Source organism: Oncorhynchus nerka, linkage group LG1, assembly GCF_034236695.1.
Source record: "Oncorhynchus nerka isolate Pitt River linkage group LG1, Oner_Uvic_2.0, whole genome shotgun sequence".
Lineage (NCBI taxonomy): Eukaryota > Metazoa > Chordata > Actinopteri > Salmoniformes > Salmonidae > Oncorhynchus > Oncorhynchus nerka.
The window spans coordinates 18133427-18151953 of NC_088396.1; the positions used below are offsets into that span (position 1 = coordinate 18133427).

At 41.1% G+C, this 18527-nt stretch overlaps 1 protein-coding gene across 3 annotated transcripts in view; it reads left to right on the forward strand.

The window, feature by feature from the left end:
* The first annotated feature begins 11634 nt into the window (after positions 1 to 11634).
* Positions 11635 to 18527, forward strand: part of tns1b (tensin 1b) — a 298140-nt gene continuing 291247 nt past the window's right edge. For 2 of the 3 annotated variants that reach the window (XM_065011762.1, XM_065011799.1), the window contains exon 1: positions 11636 to 11811. In XM_065011762.1, the coding sequence (XP_064867834.1) occupies positions 11710 to 11811 (102 nt within the window). In that variant the 5' untranslated portion in view covers positions 11636 to 11709. Of the gene's footprint in view, positions 11812 to 18527 lie in introns of all 3 variants that reach the window. The other variant, XM_065011831.1, reaches the window with a different exon arrangement.

Here is an 18527-nt window from a genome sequence, read left to right on the forward strand (position 1 = left end):
GACTGTGCAAAGCTGTCATCAAAGCAAAGGGTGTCTACTTTGAAGAATCTCAAATATAACATATATTTTGATTTGTTTCACACTTTTTTGATTACTACATGATTCCATATGTGTTATTTCATAGTGTTGATATCTTCACTATTATTCTACAATGTAGAAAAACCATGGAATGAATAGGTGTGTCCAAACTTTTGACTGGGACTATATATTTCTATAGCCATCATTCAAAGTAAAATGACATACCTTCATTTGTACTGGTAGTCTTTGTTCTATATAATCATTGTGTAGACCAAAGGTCGTTGCAACAAACTGGAGAAAGCAGGCATGTCCCTGCATACAGTCAGTCATGCTCCTGACATTGTTATGGGGGACGTGAAGGATCCATTAGAAAATATGAAGCTTGACTTCTCACTCGTACGCTACATCAAAACTGGTTTATTTCCCTCCAAGACAAAGAGATACGATCAAAGACCTAATATGAAACAGACTGCCTTGCTTAGCTCTTTGGGGATGCAACTCGACATTCTGTGATTTTCAGATTGGGGTTCATTCTATTTCGCAAAGAGGGGCTCAGCCAAAGAGAAATGTCGATTAATGTCTATGATTATAGTAAGCGCTGTTATGTTTAAAATCTTATTCCCAAAGAGTGAAATGTCGGTATGCTTTCTTCTAGGTCTTTATAACATCAAATTGACGTACGCGGTTATACTTGGGGACTTCCCAGAGATATCACTGGTCTCTACAAGGGGAGTCTATGATGAGATAATTAATTAACTAAGGTTCCCTTTTCCAAACAGGGAAATGGAAGAGAGGACATCCATAAAACACCTGGAGACGGGTGCTTGAAGCAGACAACAAAAGTTTTGGCATCCGGAACAAGAATGAAAAGATATTCCAGAACAGAGTGCAATGGAGAGATGTTGTAGAATAAGTTAGTTTCCCAACTTCGTCTCCCATGGTGTATTTCTGAACAAGGTCAAGGTAAAGGTCAATGTAATCAGAATTTTCAGCTTTTTTTCTACCCGAATGGCCATTGGTATTTCCGAACTGCCACAGGGAAGCTTCAGTACACCCTGGTCCTTAAAAACACATGAAGGGATTACTGTAGCCTCCTGAGTTTTGGGGAGAGTAAGAAGTTTAGAGTTTGGGCACCACAGTCCTTGAAAGTTGTTTCAAGGGCCTGGCTTTGGCTGACTTTAAGAGGGAAGGGATTGCAACTTACCTTTTCAGTTGGCAACAGATCCCAGGCCCATAAGCGCTGGCAAGCCAATTTTAGTTCTGGAATCAGGTGGTAGAGGAAAGAGTCATTTTTAGCCTACTGCATACTAGCAACTGAAAGTACTCTTACTCAAATTCTGACATCGGACTATTCACAAAACGTAGTTCGACCATCATGCACACAAATCAATGACAACTGTGTAAATGTGTCTAGTCCTATCTATATCTTCCCCTCAAACCCTTCATAAAAACCCTTCAGAAATCAAAATGAAAGAAGTTTAGGAAGTATGTGGCTTTTATCCTCACTCCCCATCTCACCATCTGTATAAACAGCTAGAGGCTATAGGCCAAGACTGCAGGAGCTCCAGAAGGTCGATTGAGCATCAATAGCAACCAGATGACTAGCACTTTGGTCCAGGGAAGACGACTGCAGAGTGCTCCTCAATCAAGTTGATAGATCACGCAAACATATGGAACTGATGCTCATTTATAGGTATTTGGGCTACTATACTAGAGTTGTTGGGAAAGTTGTAAATGAGAATATGAGCATTGTAAAAAAAAATATTGGTTCATGGCAGAGGGTTTGAAATTGTTTCTAAAAATGCACTGTCCTATAATAGAGCAAGTGTTACCATGGCAATTATACAACTTGTGGTCCACAATATCCAGTGCTTAATTTGTAAATCAGGAGGTGCCGGAACAGAAAGTGAGCGTGAGTGGGGTGAGACCTGGGGAGCTCTGAGCTACCAGAACGCTTGAGAGAAAAAGTACCTTTATAATTAATCATTGCTTGCATATCATTACATTTGCATAGTGGCATAGACAATTAGAGTAGAGGCACTTACAGAAGTTGCACACATGGGGAGAATTTCAAGTAGCCTATGATCTGGGAAAAATGTGGCATTTTATAAACTCATTTCATTCAATTCTACTTTTAATACCACACTTATTATCGAAATAACAGGCTACACTGTCAAACTGACAATTTGAGATCAATAAAAACAACCTTATCTTGAATCCAATAATAAATAGACTAGACCTAGGCATGTGGAGACATATTGTAGTCAACAATATGAATGGGAAATTATATTACTAAAATGCTTTCCAGTTTCACTGACCCACCCAATGATGCACCACTCACTCGCCGGTGATAGCCGATGCACTCTTGCTAAAAGCCTATCTCTGTTTTACTTTGTAAAACAATATATGGAAGTTGATCAAATATTTTTGTAGCCTACGGCAGACAGATTAGAGTCTTCTCTTTTCTTCTCTGTGTTTTCCCACAATTTCATTTGAAAAATTGCGAAAGGCCTGTTTTGTCTGCATGCTGTTCACTGCATGCTGTTCACTGCATGCTGTTCACTGCATGCTGTTCACTGCATGCTGTTCACTGCATGCTACACATTCCAGACTGTAGGCTATGCCTTGTTATTGGGCTACACACAATCCACAGCTAGGCAATAATACTTTTAAAAAGCTATTGATCCTCTGTGGCTAAATTATAGGCCTTCTCATGGTGTAGTAGGCTATTCTGAATTATTTCATTTATTTATGACATACAGTAATTCTATAACTTTGGCAAATTTATTTCAATTCATCAGGGGTGCTGCAGCTCCTCCAGAACCCTTCGCGCAGCTACGATTCTATACAAGACAAACTGGCACAGCGAGATAGGAAACACAGGGATAAATACACTGGGGAAAATAAGCGACACCTGCAGGGGTTGGAGACAATCACAGGGACAGGTGAAACAGATCAGGGCGTGACAATTAGCTGTGAAAATACTGTAGAGGGGCAGAAAATCTGGAGTCTCATATTTTTAAAATGTTTAGAATGACTATCTAACATCTAGTGCTAAGGACGACTCTTACTGAGCCGGCCATATCAATCCCCTAGTGCAATAAGGGAACATTCACCAGGTAGAAAAGTCTGAGACTCCATGATGACACCGTCAGGAGCCAATGTACGGTTTCATAAAGGACTGCAACAACAGAGGAGAAAACACTATTCATCCGACCTCAAAACAACTCAGGTAAACTGACATAACAGCCACCATTTAGTCCAATGCCCATTAATCAGGAATCTTTGCTCTAGATAAGTGATAGGGATTTTAAAAAAAATATATATATATATGCTGATATGATTTCAACACTGCGTCCTGTCTGGTGTGACAAACAAGGGAACTGTGTTACTCTGTAGTTCACAGACAGGTTTGCAGGAAAACAAGACACACGCCCATCCACCTTTCACTTGACTGGCTGTCGATTCGAGGCCCAAAGTCGAGATAAGAGGGGTTGTGGAATGCTGCTGATTGTCAATACCCCGGTTTCCAAGGTAACCCGTAAACACATGGCTGGGTCAGTTACTGTGAGCTGTAAATGATATCGTATGGGGCGACTGCTGAGGGGTTTCTAACACGAGGAGTGGTTCAGACAAACAACAGCAGCTCGTATGTATGACACAGGGAGCCCAACCAGGATCATTCTTTTTCAGTGTTTTCCTTTATTTGAAACTTAAATTCAAGAGTGGCAGAGAGGCGGGTTCCAATTTTTCAGAGTAAATAACTCATGGACACTAGAGAAACTTAACCAAGTTCAATACTTCCCAAAGGGTCGTTACAGGTATAATTCAGACAAAGACATATTCTCTTCCACTACTTTATATACTATGCTTATGCTCATAACAATGTTCAAAGTTTACCCCGAATCCAACAAGTGCCTTGCAAAAGTGCCTTCATCCCCCTTGGCGTTTTTTCCTATTTTCTTGCATTACAACCTGTAATTTAAATATATTTTGATTTCATGTAATGGGCATACACAAAATAGTCCAAATTGGTGAAGTGAAAGGGGAAAAATTACTTGTTTAAAAAAATTATTAACATTTTTAAAGGGAAAAGTGGTGTGCGCATGTATTCACCCCCTTTGCTATGAAGCCCCTAAATCAGTTCTGGTGCAACCAATTACCTTCAGAAGTCGCATAATTAGTTAAATAAAATCCACCTGTGTGCAATCTAAGTGTCACATGATCTGTCATGATCTCAGTATATATAACCCTGTTCTGAAAGGCCCCAGGGTCTGCAACACCACTAAGCAAGGGGCACCACCAAGCAGCGGCACCATTAAGACCAAGGACCTCTTCAAACAGGGACAAAGTTGTGGAGAAGTACAGATCAGGGTTGGGTTATAAAAAATTTCAGAAACTTTGAGCATCCCACAGAGCACCATTAAATCCATTATTAAAAAATTGAAAGAATATGGCACCACAACAAATCTGCCAAGAGAGTGCCGCCCACCAAAACCCACAGACCAGGCAAGGAGGGCATTAATCAGAGAGGCAACAAAGAGACCAAAGATAATCCTGATGGAGCTGCAAAGCTCCACAGTGAAGATTGGAGTATCTTTTTAAGTCATTTAGCAGACGCTCTTATCCAGAGCGACTTACAAATTGGTGCTTTCACCTTATGACATCCAGTGGAACAGCCACTTTACAATAGTGCATCTAAATCTTTTAAGGGGGGGGGTGAGAAGGATTACTTTATCCTATCCTAGGTATTCCTTAAAGAGGTGGGGTTTCAGGTGTCTCCGGAAGGTGGTGATTGACTCCGCTGTCCTGGCGTCGTGAGGGAGTTTGTTCCACCATTGGGGGCCAGAGCAGCGAACAGTTTTGACTGGGCTGAGCGGGAACTGTACTTCCTCAGTGGTAGGGAGGCGAGCAGGCCAGAGGTGGATGAACGCAGTGCCCTTGTTTGGGTGTAGGGCCTGATCAGAGCCTGGAGGTACTGAGGTGTCGTTCCTCTCACAGTTCCGTAGGCAAGCACCATGGTCTTGTAGCGGATGCGAGCTTCAACTGGAAGCCAGTGGAGAGAGCGGAGGAGCGGGGTGACGTGAGAGAACTTGGGAAGGTTGAACACCAGACGGGCTGCGGCGTTCTGGATGAGTTGTAGGGGTTTAATGGCACAGGCAGGGAGCCCAGCCAACAGCGAGTTGCAGTAATCCAGACGGGAGATGACAAGTGCCTGGATTAGGACCTGCGCCGCTTCCTGTGTGAGGCAGGGTCGTACTCTGCGGATGTTGTAGAGCATGAACCTACAGGAACGGGCCACCGCCTTGATGTTAGTTGAGAACGACAGGGTGTTGTCCAGGATCACGCCAAGGTTCTTAGCGCTCTGGGAGGAGGACACGATGGAGTTGTCAACCGTGATGGCGAGATCATGGAACGGGCAGTCCTTCCCCGGGAGGAAGAGCAGCTCCGTCTTGCCGAGGTTCAGCTTGAGGTGGTGATCCGTCATCCACACTGATATGTCTGCCAGACATGCAGAGATGCGATTCGCCACCTGGTCATCAGAGGAGGGAAAGGAGAAGATTAATTGTGTGTCGTCTGCATAGCAATGATAGGAGAGACCATGTGAGGTTATGACAGAGCCAAGTGACTTGGTGTATAGCGAGAATAGGAGAGGGCCTAGAACAGAGCCCTGGGGGACACCAGTGGTGAGAGCGCGTGGTGAGGAGACAGATTCTCGCCACGCCACCTGGTAGGAGCGACCTGTCAGGTAGGACGCAATCCAGCGTGGGCCGCGCCGGAGATGCCCAACTCGGAGAGGGTGGAGAGGAGGATCTGATGGTTCACAGTATCGAAGGCAGCCGATAGGTCTAGAAGGATGAGAGCAGAGGAGAGAGAGTTAGCTTTAGCAGTGCGGAGTGCCTCCGTGATACAGAGAAGAGCAGTCTCAGTTGAATGACTAGTCTTGAAACCTGACTGATTTGGATCAAGAAGGTCATTCTGAGAGAGATAGCGGGAGAGCTGGCCAAGGACGGCACGTTCAAGAGTTTTGGAGAGAAAAGAAAGAAGGGATACTGGTCTGTAGTTGTTGACATCGGAGGGATCGAGTGTAGGTTTTTTCAGAAGGGGTGCAACTCTCGCTCTCTTGAAGACGGGAGGGACGTAGCCAGCGGTCAGGGATGAGTTGATGAGCGAGGTGAGGTAAGGGAGAAGGGAGTATCTGTCCATAGGACTACTTTAAGCCATACACTCCACAGAGCTGGGCTTTATGGATTATTGGCCAGAAAAAAGTAATTGCTTAAAGAAAAAAATAAGCAAACATGTTTGGTTTTCGCCAAAAGGCATGTGGGAGACTCCACAAACATATGGAAGAATGAGAATAAAATTGAGCTTTTTGGCCATCAAGGAAAACTCTATGTCTGGCGCAAACCCAACACCTCTCATCACCCCGAGAACACCATGCCCACAGTGACGCATGGTGGTGGCAGCATCATGCTGTGGGAATGTTTTTCATCGACAGGGACTGTCAAACTGGTCAGAATTGAAGGAATGATGGATGGCGCTACATACAGGGAAATTCTTGAGGGAAACCTGTTTCAGTCTTCCAGAGATACAGTTGAAGTTGGAAATTTACATACACCTTAGCCAAATACATTTAAACTCAGTTTTTCACAATTCCTGACATTTAATCATAGTAAAAATTCCCTGTTTTAGGTCAGTTAGGATCACCACATTATTTTATTAATGTGAAATGTCAGAATAATAGTAGAGAGAATGATTTATTTCAGCTTTTTTTCTTTCATTACATTCCCAGTGGGTCAGAAGTTTACATGCACTCACTTAGTTTTTGGTAGAATTTCCTTTACATTTTTTAAGTTGGGTCCAATGTTTTGGTTAGCCTTCCACAAGCTTCCTCCTGACAGAGCTGGTGTAACTGAGTCAGGTGTGTAGGCCTCCTTGCTCGCACACGCTTTTTCAGTTCTGCCCACAGATTTTCTATAGAATTGAGGTCAGGGCTTTGTGATGGCAAATCCAATACCCTGACTTTGTTGTCCTTCAGCCATTTTGCCAAAACTTTGAAAGTATGCTTGGGGTCATTGTTCATTTGGAAGACCCATTTGCCACCAAGATTTAACTTACTGACTGATGTCTTGAGATGATGGTTCAATATATGCATATAATTTTCCTACCTCATGACGCTATCTATTTTGTGAAGTGTACCAGTCCCTCCTGCAGCAAAGCACACCCACAACATGATGCTGCCACCCCCATGCATCACTGTTGGGATGGTATTCTTCGGCTTGCAAGCCTCCGCCTTTTCCCTCCAAACATAACAATGGTCATTATGGCTAAACAGTTCTATTTTTGTTTCATCAGACCAGAGTACAATTTTTCTAAAATACGATATGTGTCCCCATGTGCAGTTGCAAACTGTAGTCTGGCTTTTTTATGGCAGTTTTGGAGCAGTGGCTTCTTTCTTGCTGAGCGGCCTTTTCAGGTTATGTCAATATATGACTCGTTTTACTGTGGATATAGATACTTTTGTACCTGTTTCCTCATCTTCACAGGGTACTTCGCTGTTGTTCTGGAAATTATTTGCACTTTCGCAACAAAGTACGTTCACGTCTAGGAGACAGAACGCGTCTCCTTCCTGAGCACTATGACATCTGTGTGGTACCATGGTGTTTGTACTTGCGTATTATTGTTTGTACAGATGAACGTGGTACCTTCAGGAATTTGGAAATAGCTCCCAAGGATGAACCAGACTTGTGGAGGTGTACAATTTTGGCTGATTACTTTTTATTTTCCCATGATGTCAAGCAAAGAGGCACTGAATTTGAAGGTAGGTCTTGAAATACATCCACAGGTACACCTCCAATTGACTCAAATTATGTCAATAAGCCTAACAGAAGCTTCTAAAGCCATGACATACTTTTATGGAATTTTCTAAGCAGTTTAAATGCACATTCAACTTTGTGTATGTAAACTTCTGACCCACTGGAATTGTGATACAGTGAATTATAAGTGAAATAATCTGTCAGTCCACTGATATTAAGATACCGGTAATCCTCATGCAGGCACTGGTGTGTTTTCTCTTGAAACATCCCCGTAACCCAACCATCCACAAATTCCTCTGTGAAAGCTTCTGATCAAGTCCATGCCATGTGGGAATGTGCAGAATATTATGTTGGATATTCCTGGAAAGCTGGTTTGAATCAGGTGGAGGGATCTGCTCTGCTGGCCTCTGCATGAGGATTGGGACGCATAAATGTAAGGAATTCTGGGCAGTGTTCAGTAGAACACACTGTAGCAAAATGTTTTGCACACTACTGGGTATTATTCTAATGACCGCCGCCCCCAAACGAGGCCAATTTTGATTTTAAAAAAGTTTTGAGGGTGGAACTCATTAGAATAATACCCAGCAGTGTGCGTGGCAAATATATATTTTTTTACCATTATCGTTTATCATTTAGCAGACGCTCTTTTCCAGAGGACCTTAGTCAGTCAAAGCTTTCATCTAAGGTTGATAAAAAAGCACATCAAATCATATTTTATTTATCACATGCACCGAATACAACTGTTGTACATTTTACAGTGAAATGCTTGCTTATGAACCTTTCCCAACAACACAAAGTTAAAATAATAATAATAACAAATAAAATAGTAACTAACACAAGAGGAATAATATAAAATACACATGAATGGAGCCATATACAGTACAGGGAGTACCAGTACCACATCAATATGCATAAGTACGAGGTACTTGAGGTAGATATGTACAGTACATGAAGGCAGGGTAAAGTGACTAGGCATCCGGATAGATAATAATAAGAGTAATGTAAAAAACAGAGTTACAGCAGCAAATGATGAGTGTGTTGTGTCGGTATGCGTGTGTGTTATTTGTGTGTGTGCGTATGTAGTATTTGAATGTGTGAGGGATTTGTGTGGTAGTGACAGTGTAGTGTGTCTGAGTGAGTGTGTATATGTTGTGTATATAAAGTCTAGTGAGTGTCCGTAGGGTCAGTGGAAGATAGAGTCAGTGCAGGTAGTATGGGTACCATTAATTGACTATTTAGCAGTCTGGCTATTTAGCAGTCTTCTGGCTTGAGGGTAGAAGCTGTCTTGGAGCCTGTTGGTCCGAGAGCCGAGGCTCCGGTACCATTTGCCGGATGGTAGCAGAGTGAACAGTCTATGGCTTGGGTGGCTGGAGTCTTTGTACATTTTTCGGGCCTGCCTCTGACACTGCCTGATATATAAGTCTTGGATGGCAGGGAGCTCGGCCCCAGTGATATACTGGACTTTCCGCACCACCCTTTGTAGCTCTTTGTGGTCAATGGCGGTGCCATTGCCATACCAAACGGTGATGCAGTCAGTCAAGACGCTTTCGATGGTGCAGCTGTAGAACGTTTTGAGGATCTGAGGTCCCATGCCAAATATTTGTTTTATTTTTTATTTCACCTTTATTTAACCAGGTAGACCAGTTGAGAACAAGTTCTCATTTACAACTACGACCTGGATATTTTCAGCCTCCTGAAGGGGAAAGGTGCTGCTGTGCCCTCTTCATGACTGTGTGGACCATGTTCCATCCTAGGTGATGTGGATGCTAATGACCTTAAAGCTCTCAACCCGCTTCACAACAGCCCCGTCGATATGATGGGGGCGTGCCCTCCACTTTTTCTCCTATAGTCCACGATCAGCTCCTTGGTCTTACTGTCGTTGAAGGAGAGGTTGTTGTCCTAGCATCACACTGCTAAGTCTCTGACCTCCTCTTAGTAGGCTGACTCATCGCTTCCGGTGATCAGGCCTACCACCATCGTGTCGTCAGCAAACTTGATGATGGTGTTGGAGTCGTGTGTGGCCACACAGTCGTGGGTGAACAGGGAGTGCACACACCCCTGAGGGGCCCCCGTGTTGAGGGTCAGCGTGGCGGAGGTGTTGTTGCCTGCCCTCACCAGCTGGGTCCGACCTGTCAGGAAGTCCAGGATCCAATTGCAGAGGGAGAGTTTCTGTCCCAGGGTCCCTAGCTTGGTGATGAGCTTGGAGGGGACTGGTGTTGAACGCTGAGCTGGTCTATGAACAGCATTCTCACATGGTTATTTCCCCTCTTGTTCAGGTGGGAGAGGGCAGTGTGAAGTGCAATTGAGACTGCATCATCTGTGGATCTGTTGGGCCAGTATGCGAATTGGAGTGGGTCGAAGGAGTCTGGGATTATGGTGTTGATGTGTGTCATGACTAGCCTTTCAAAGCACTTCATAATTACAAATGTGAGTCCTACAAGGCGATAGTCATTTAGGTTACCTTGGAGCTCTTGGGAACAGGGACAATGGTGGTCAGTTTGTAACATGTTATAGACTGGGACAAGTCTGTGAACATGTCTGTGACGACACCTGCCAGCTGGTCTGCTCATGCTTTGAGAACACACCCTTGTATTCCGTCCGGCCCGGCGGCCTTGTGACATATCACAGTCAGAGCAAGTAAAACATTTCTGAGAATGTTGTTGCAGTTAACGATACATTGGTCTTCAATGTATCCTGTATTGGTAACAAGATACCTTTTCTATGTTTTATATCTCTGCCCATCTCTGGCTAGTGCATAGTATGTTACTTTAATATTCACCGAAACTTGCCACCAGCTTACTATAAGTTGCTGTAAAATGCAGAGCAATGACACATTACAAGATTAGCCTACTATACTGTAAGAAAGTAAATACTACTGTAATTGTTGTTATTTTGCTGTAATCGTTGTTGTTTTACTGTAATTACATGGAATTAGTGCAAGCAGGTTGGCTGCTAAGTATTTGTATATTACAGCATGTTTAAGAATAGTTGGTGTTTTATATCACTTGCACTTGTAGAGGTCTTAACAAAGGCTTCAAAACTGTCAGTGACTACAGGGCAAAACAGACCAAAAGGACATGGCTAAACACTTAACCATTAAAGGCTTGAGACTTACTATATAAATAATGAATACGATTACGGTAGTGTATTCTGTGGGGTACAGCATTCTCACTGATGGGTGCAACAAATATAGCCTCAAAATATGTTAATGTGCCGGGTGATTATTTCATTTTCCGACAATGCACCATAATTCACAGAATGCTGCTGTAAAAAAAAAACAGCAAAACAGGTAATACAGTACTTTACTGTATAATTATATTGTACAATTACAGCAGTGTAGCTGAATGCCATTGAGCCCCCCATAATACATTTCTCTGTACATTACTGTAATACAGAATTACAGTAGCTAACTTTATACATTTTGCTGTAAATGTACATTTGTTACAGTGCTGTCTATCTGTTTGTCTATCTGTAGCTTAGCCATTCAAATAAACTACTACCCAGTGCTCAAGAGTCGTGTTTCCTTTTTTTTTCACTTGACTAAAATATCCTGCCTCTTCCTACTATTAGTGCAAAACGGGATCAAAGTTTGGTGCAAGACATGAATTGAGAAATTCAGAGACAGCCCATCGAAATTATGACTTGTTTATATAATTTAGAACTGTTTTATAGAAGTGCTAGCGATATTGCGTCCAGTTTGACTTGTTTCGTCATTTGGGGGAAAGATGTTTTTTATTTTTTTAATGATTTTTTTAAATGCGGGAGTAGTTTAAAGTGTCCGCGAGAGAGAATTCACTCTCCAGATTGGAACGCATAGCTCTGAAATATCACGTTTTTGAATGGGTCCACGAGACTCTGATCTGAATTTGCCTGGATGGGATGCACGGTGAGTTTCATCTGTTGTGAAGACGACTTCCTGCAAATGCCTCTTGGCCAACATGAGAAAAATAAAGAGGATAAGAGACTGCTAAACAAGGTAAGGACCCATTCCCATAATGAACGTGTGAGTTTCTAAACTATAGCAGGGAAAGAAAATAGCACGTTATGAACTTGACAATGCATTTAACGAAGCATGCGGGGTTCTGCATGTGTCTACCTGCGGCAGCGTGACAGCTGTTCAAGCCACACATCGAGTGATAGTCGCCTACAGATTAAGCCTAAAGAGTAATAACGCCTTCATTGACACAATACAAGGTGACCAAACATGACATGTCTTCGTGAACTTGCAACCAGAATGATTTAAAATGAAATTAAACATGTCATGCCTGTGATGCAAGTTGAACAAATTATGTTTCAAATATATCACATAAACACATAGAGATTTTGCTAAATCAATTTCAGAACAGCATAGATCAATTGACTAGAAAGTAACCAAATAAAATCACGTACACATATTTTGCAGACGTTATCGCAGTTGCAGCGAAATGCTTGTGTTTCTTGCTCCAACAGTGCAGTAATACCTAATAATGCAAAACAATACACACAAATCCCCAAATTAAAAATAAATGTATTAAGCAATGTTAGGATGAGCAATGTCAGAGTCTAGAACATCAATGTCAATTCAAATCAATTTGTATTTGTCACATGCGCCGAATACAACAGTTGTTGACCTTACGTGAAATGCTTACTTACAAGCCCTTAACCAACACTACGGTTTTAAGAAAACAAGAGTTAAGGAAAATATTTACTAAATAAACTAAAGTAAAAAAATAAAGAGCAGCTCATGTATATATGTATATAATGGTGTCTATAAACATTATAGACAGTATATTAATAGAAAAGGTGTGTACAGCAGTAGTTATTAAGGATGACCCTTGACTAGAATACAGTATGTTACATATGAAGTGGGTAAAACAATATGTGCACATTATTAAAGTGGCCATTGACTATGTACATAGGGCAGCAGTCTCTAAGGTTCAGGACTGGGTGGTAGCCGGATAGTAACTGGGACTAAAGTTCAGGGCAAATAACTACAGTAGGCTAGACAATAATATGGTCTAACCTTGATTTGTCAGGTTACTTTGTAGTCAATTGGTCTATGGCTATGCTGTTCTGAAATTGATTATTGTTCTGAAATAGTATTGTCTCTAGACAGGCAGGCAAGACAATGGTAACATGATATTCTCTTACATAATTAAAATACGCGTGTTTGCCGTGAGGTGTGACAAAATTTGACTGTAGGCTGTCAGCAAATATAATTAAAGTTGACACTATTCATCTATGGCAAAGACACTTATATGTTTCCCCTTTCATCTGTGTCTGGTGTTAGCTAGTTACAGGCTAGGTAGGTGTTCAGCCAGCATGGAACAAAAGGGTTGTTCAAAACGTTGACGCAGTTGTCATGTCAACACATCCGTCAGTGCTGTTGTAAACCGCATTCCAAAATACATGCCAAACGGGAGATGTATAATAAAATTGACATCATTGATGCAATTTCAATGTTTGAGAGGATTTCACTGCAGTACTGTTCACTCCATTCAAGTTTCTTGACATAGGCATTTCAAAGAGCTGCCACTCAAGACAATTTCATGAATATGAGCTTCCCACCCACTTGGCCTGTCTTTTCAAACCTCCTGGTATCTTGACCTGAGAGAAAAAGTAAAATAAATAAATAAAGTTAACACTTCTATCGCCCAAAAACAGAACTGATATTTCAGTCACTCAAAAGGATATTTTACATGAGAATTAAAAATACTGTTAGGGCCTTTTAATTTTTAAAATTGGAATATGTCAATTTGCAGTAATATTTGAGAAAAATTTCACATGATCACCAGGAATGATATTTACTCTCACGGGTGGCCAAAAATAAATGCCATGCCCCTAAATGCCATGCCCGTAACAAGACACATCCTGAAAATAACCTATGGATTACATATAAAAATACCCAGCTGCTTGGTCAACCCAGCATAAAAGCGGATGAAAACCCAATTGATGTTTAAATTAACTCATGTTTGGGAAATTCAAACAACCCCACGTGTAAGGTTAGACATGGAATCTGTCAAATTATGCCGGCTTTCAAAGAGATGTATAATTCCTATAGAAATTCAGCCAGAATGTGGATATACAACCTTCAACAATGTATTCACCCACAACCTGTATTTATCATAACTGCCAAAGTTGGCACGTTGCATCTAAACTGGAACAACCATTTTAGTAACGGGTGCAGTAAGTCCAAGTAACATATGGGATTAGTTTAGAAAATGTATGTCATTTATATTTGAGAAGCATAAGATTAATTGATCAATCCCAAAACATACATATCGAAACAGTTCATTAAAATCAACTGCAATAGAGCATGCTGGGAAATATAATAATGATGGGCTTAGTTTTGCTTCAACTCTGGTAATTAACACCAACCCTGGGGTTATTTTAAACCAATGAGTGTTAATTCAACACATACAGAGTGAATTGTTATGGAAGAGATAGGCCACAAAAGTTCACAGAACGGGGCCGCCGAGTGCTGAAGACCGTAGCGCGTAAAATGAATCTGTTCTAGGTTGCAACACTCAGAGTGGAGGCTGTTATAGCAACAAAGGGGGGACAAACTTCATATAATTGCCCATGATTTTGAAATGAGATGTTCGACGAGCTGGTGTCCACATACTTATGGTCATGTAGTGTATTTCTAAGGGCACAAGCACTGTTTATGACAAACTGTTCACACCTCTCTTGTTGTTGGAGAGAATTTTGCAGGTTTAAAGCTTATTTCCTGCAATTCTATACATTTTGCCATGTCTAATGTGTATTCATGTGATATTTGAGTGACACAAAAATTACAACAATATCTATGGGCTAAATAGCTGACGTGTGAGTTGTTATGGACATTTCTGACAAGCTATAGATAGCTCTCTAAGGTACAGGGCATTACAGCCTTGTTCTAAAATTGATAACTTTAAAAAAATCTATCTACACACAATACTCCTTGATGGCAAAGCAAAAACAGGTTTTTAGAAATGTTAGCAAATTTACAAAAAAAAAAAAACAGAAATACGTTATTTACATAAATATTCAGACCCTTTGCTATGAGACTCGAAATTGAGCTCAGGTGTATCTTGTTTCCATTGATCATCCTTGAGGCGTTTCTTCAATTTGATTGTGGAGTCCACCTTTGGTAAATTCAATTGATTGGACATGATTTGGAAAGGCAGTGCAGTGACAGTGCATGTCAGAGCAAAAAAAAGCCATGAGTTCGAAGGAATTGTCCATAGAGCTCCGAGACAGGATTATGTCAAGGCACAGATCTGGGGAAGGGTACCAAAAAATGTCCGCTTGGGGAACAACCACTCCAAGTCTCAGAGCGAGTGATGTTTGAAACGCTATTAGCGCGCAACCCGCTAACTAGCTATCCATTTCACATCGGTTACACCAGCCTAATCTCGGGAGTTGATAGGCTTGAAGTCATAAAAAGCTGCTGGCAAATGCACAAAAGTGCTGTTTGAATGAATGCTTACGAGCCTGCTGCTGCCTACCATTGCTCAGTCAGACTGCTCTATCAAATCATACACTTAGTTATAACATGATAACACACAGAAATACGAGCCTTAGGTCATTAATATGGCCGAATCCGGAAACTATCATCTCGAAAATAAGACGTTTATTCTTTCAGTGAAATATGGAACCGTTCCGTATTTTATCTAATGGGTGGCATCCGTAAGTCTAAATATTCCTGTTATATTGCACAACCTTCAATGTTATATCATAATTACGTAAAATTCTGGCAAATTAGGTGGCCCAAACTGTTGCATATACACTGACTCTGCGTGCAATGAACGCAAGAGAAGTGACACAATTTCACCTGGTTAATATTGCCTGCTAACCTGGACTTCTTTTAGCTAAATATGCAGGTTTAAAAAAATATACTTCTGTGTATTGATTTTAAGAAAGGCATTGATGTTTATGGTTAGGTACACATTGGAGCAACGATACGCACCACATCGATTATATGCAACGCAGGACACACTTGATAAACTAGTAATATCATCAACCATGTGTAGTTAACTAGTGATTATGATTGATTGATTGTTTTTCATAAGATAAGTTTAATGCTAGCTAGCAACTTACCTTGGCTTACTGCATTCGCGTAACAGGCAGTCTCCTCGTGGAGTGCAATGTAATCAGGTGGTTAGAGCGTTGGACTAGTTAACTGTAAGGTTGCAAGATTGAATCCCCCGAGCTGACAAGGTAAAAATCTGTCGTTCTGCCTCTGAACGAGGCAGTTAACCCACCGTTCCTAGGCCGTCATTGAAAATAAGAATGTGTTCCCTAACTGACTTGCCTAGTTAAATAAAGGTGTAAAAACAAAATTGGCCAAATCGGTGTCCAAAAATACCGATTTCCGATTGTTAGGAAAACTTGAAATCGGCCCTAATTAATCGGCCACTCCGATTCATCGGTCGACCTCTAGTGCCAAGCTTGTAGCGTCAGACCCAAGAAGACTCAATGCTTTAATCGCGGAACTGACGATGCACTACCCAATTCCAAAATTGCACCTTGTGCATTCTAATATTACAACACTGTGATATAACGTAAATGTTGAGAGGCTTCACTGCAGGTAGATTGTATGTTTTAAAATTCTATAAAATATATATATTCAAAAAGGCACTTTGGGATATATGCAAATAAAGCTTACACTCAGCAGTGTGTTAATTCAACACTGTGTCTATACAGGTCCACACGTTCAGTGTTAATTTAACACTGAGGAATTTGCTGTGTAAGAGTCTATATTTTCGGGGAATTAAGGCATAGATATGTTTTTCAACCATCTTCCATCCCATGGAAAGCAAATGCTTTGATTTCTGGTCATACAGATGTAAAAGGGATCATACATTATTTTTACTAGAAAATATCTTAATAGGTATTGGAGAAAGAAATACATCATAACACAATAGTGTTGAAGTAAGGCCCCTGCCAACAAATATCAACGTTTATATTTAGTTGTGCAGAAATCATTTGCCTTCTGTAAGTTTAAGAAATTTTGCCTAGTGTCTTTTCATTCTGTTCCCAAAACCCACATATAATTTCTAATTTATCTAATTTATCTCCCTCATGAAAGAAGGAAGGAGGGAGAATAATGAAAGTTAACACAAGTAATAAGTAAATGTAAACCTACCAATTAGGTATAGTGTTTTTACTGATAACAATTTTGTTTATGAAGTATTAAGTATTAAGTGATTAAAATGTGCCAAATTGATAATAGAGTGACCGAAAAATCTGTAAAAGAATGACTGCAATTGAATTGGCCACAATGGAAAATTATAGTAGTCACAAACCACAGTTGCAGTAGACCACAGTACAACACAGTACAGTAAAGTACAGCACAGTAAAGTACAGCACAGTAAAGAAAAGTAAATGAAAGTAGAGTGTAGTTCAGGACAGTAGAGTAAAGAAAAGTAGAGTATAGTTCAGTACAGTACGGTAGAGCACACATGAGTAGAGTACAGTATAATGTAATATACTCAACTTTACGCTACAGGACTATACTATACTCTACTTTTCTATACTGTACTATGCTGCACTGTACTGAATTATACTCTGCTCAGGGGTGAAAGTAAGGTGGTACGGTCCGGTATGGCTTCCAGGCAAAATAAGTAGAGGGGGTATGCAGTACCTGTAAAATATGAGCCTATCACAATAATGAAAACAAAATGTCAAGAAAACTGTTGGCTATTACACCACTATGTATCATTACCGCATGTCAGAGGGATGAACAATTAGCGAATGGACTTGAAAACGAGTGGGATAGCCTGCGCTATGCAGTGGAGGCATTAATCCTGGCTTAATGACAATTGCATAATGTCATTACACTTTTTGGTGTTTTGTGTAACAGATGTCTCTTTCCAATCACCACTGTTGAGACTGGAAATAAACTCAGCAAAAAAAGAAATGCCTCTTTTTCAGGACCCTGTGTTTCAAAGAACATTCGTAAAATTCCAAATAACTTCACAGATCTTCATTGTAAAGGGTATAAACACTGTCTCCCATGCTTGTTCAATGAACCATAAACAATTAATGAACATGCACCTGTGGAATGATCATTAAGACACTAATAGTGGGACAGGTACAGACCTATATTCATCCTGCCCTGCCTTTCTAAAGTCTTCGAAAGCCAAGTTAACAAACAGATCACTGAACATTTTGAATCCCACCGTACCTTCTCCACTGTGCAATCCGGTTTCCGAGCTGGTCACGGGTGCACCTCAGCCACGCTCAAGGTACTAAACAATATCATAACCTCCATCAATAAAAGACAGTACTGTGCAGCCGTCTTCATCGACCTGGCCAAGGCTTTCGACTGGCAATCACTGTATTCTTATCGGCAGACTCAACAGCCTTGGTTTCTCAAATGACTGCCTTGCCTCTTTCACCAACTACTTCTCAAATAGAGTTCAGTGTGAGAAGTCAGAGGCCCAGTTGTCTAGACTTCTGGCATTCTCTATGGATGTACTTCAGGGTTAAATTCTTGGGAAAATACATTTCTCTGTATATATCATCGATGTCTCTCTTGCTGCGGGTGATGCCTTGATCCACCTCTACGCAGACGACACCATTCTGTATACATCTGGCCCTTCTTTGGACACTGTGTTAACAAACCTCCAAATGAGCTTCAATGCCATACACACTCGTTCCGTGGCCGCCAACTGCTCTTAAACGCTAGTAAAACTAAATGCATGCTTTTCAACCGATCGCTGCCCA